Genomic DNA, 1,944 nt, shown 5'->3' with positions numbered 1-1,944 from the left:
GTTTGGCCAAGGAGGGGGCATTTAAGCTCAGTGTGTCAACTGGAGAAGGGATAGTCCAGGCAGAGGGAACCATGGGCAGAAGCAAGGTGAATAGCATGGAATGCCACAGGAGGCATCCAAAAGTCATACTCAGTTCATTTTAACAAAGATAACTTTGTGTTTAGTAGCATAGTCATACAACCACAATTGCAGGGGGTTCTGTCTTCATTTTTCCCCAGTATACTTTCGGTTTGTTAACTATAAATATAGGCACACTATTTTCCAGTTAGTAGACAGTCCAATCTGCCTTGGCCATTTAAAAAAACTCCTCATAGTTATTTCTTTTTCCTGATTTAGATTCTGTTGATTTAAACCAGTGGTTCTCCACCGGAAGGGGGGAAGATTTTGCCCCCAGAAGACATTTGGTAATGTCTGGAGACATTTTGGTTGTAACCACTGGGGGTGCTACCGGCATCTAGTGGGTAGAAGCCAGGGAGGCTGCTGAATATCCTACAGTGCACAGGACACTCCCCAACAAGAGAGAATCATCTGGTCCTAAATGTCAATAGTGCCAACATTGAACAGCTCTAGCTTAAAAATATATATTTTAACACTGTTTTCTGTTTTCTTTTCAGAACTATTTATCAATGAAGATTGTGAGGCCAAATGCCTAATGAAAGCAAAGGCTTCTTTTCAAGAGTCCCCAGGAGGGAATCCTGTCTGTTCTGTGGACCACTGTCGAGTGTGATTTTGTCCGTGTCAGAGACTGCACCCCAGGAGCAGGTTGCACGTCCCTGAAGCCCATTGGTGACCAGAGGGCCTAAATCCTGGAAAGTCCGGCCAACAAGCAATATTTTTATCTTGTTACCTTTTGAAGTATTAAAAGTTTTATTATCTAAAGTTTTAACTTTGTTTTTCAGAATATTTTTCAAGGTGGCTGGTTCCATTTAAAAATCATTTTATGTGTCCTTAGTTCTATAGTTCAATTTTTGGAAATTGCTCATTTAGAATTTGAAGTTTTCTATAGACTTCTTATTTGTAATCAAGAAAAAGGACTGTGCATTATAAAAACAGTTAGACTAGTTAAACTCTTATTTATGCCTGCAACCATTGTTATATTTTGTACGGATAAATGAGACTCTACTCAACTTCTGTGATGAATGCAAATAAAAATGTTTTGCCTTTTGCACAAAGTTGTTTGTTGTATCTGTGGGCCAAGGTGGGGCAGAGGCAGTTTTTAGCTTCCTGGTCTCAGTGGATGGAATGCTACGGCATATACCACTTGACAATAAACCCCTTGTAAGTGTGCTGCTAAATTTGGGCCAGTAGGTCAAACTGGGGCTAATATAATAAATAATAAAAGCTAACACTTATTAAAGATACTTATTCTATGCACAATACTATTTTAAGGGCTTTAGGTGTATTAATTCATTTAATCTTCAAGGTAACCCTATAAAGGTAGGTGACATTATTAACCCCATTTTGCAGTTGAAGAAATTGAGGCACAGAAAGGTTAAGTAACTTGCCCAAGGCCACACAGCCAATCATGGGCAGAGCTGGAATTTGGACCTGGGCAATCTGGGTTATCTCTTTCCTAACTTCTCTTGACCACAATACTACACCACCAGAAGGAGGTCTGTCAAGAGGCACACTGAGCTGAGGGGCTCAAGTAATACGTGATCCCATGCCAACACCAAGGATGGTCAGCATGTTTTCTAGAACACGGGAGAACATTGTGCTGGTCATGCATGGAAGACCGTGGTGAGATCAGGGAACAGTTCTATTGAAGCAGCAGCATAGAACTGAGGGGAGCAAGAAACATGCAATAATGATGATGCTTTTAGACCCATAGACACAGTTACGCTGCCAGGGTGATCATGTTGGTGTCCTTGCTGAGATGTTTCACATTCTGATTCTATTCAATGTCCAGCCCATAAGGCTAGCATTAAGTGTGCTCAAGGCATA

At 40.9% G+C, this 1,944-nt stretch overlaps 1 protein-coding gene across 2 annotated transcripts in view; it reads left to right on the top strand.

Moving 5' to 3' along the window:
• Positions 1-1,168, top strand: part of LOC103601514 (myoferlin) — a 63,681-nt gene extending 62,513 nt beyond the window's left edge. For both annotated transcript variants that reach the window (XM_008585937.1, XM_008585936.1), the window contains one exon: positions 615-1,168. In XM_008585937.1, the coding sequence (XP_008584159.1) occupies positions 615-653 (39 nt within the window). In that variant the 3' untranslated portion in view covers positions 654-1,168. The remainder of the gene's footprint in view (positions 1-614) is intronic.
• Positions 1,169-1,944: the final 776 nt, after the last annotated feature.

Source organism: Galeopterus variegatus, unplaced genomic scaffold (assembly GCF_000696425.1).
Source record: "Galeopterus variegatus unplaced genomic scaffold, G_variegatus-3.0.2 Scaffold3766, whole genome shotgun sequence".
NCBI lineage: Eukaryota > Metazoa > Chordata > Mammalia > Dermoptera > Cynocephalidae > Galeopterus > Galeopterus variegatus.
Note: the sequence above shows the minus strand (reverse complement) of the source record. Positions and strands in the feature narration are given on the sequence as shown.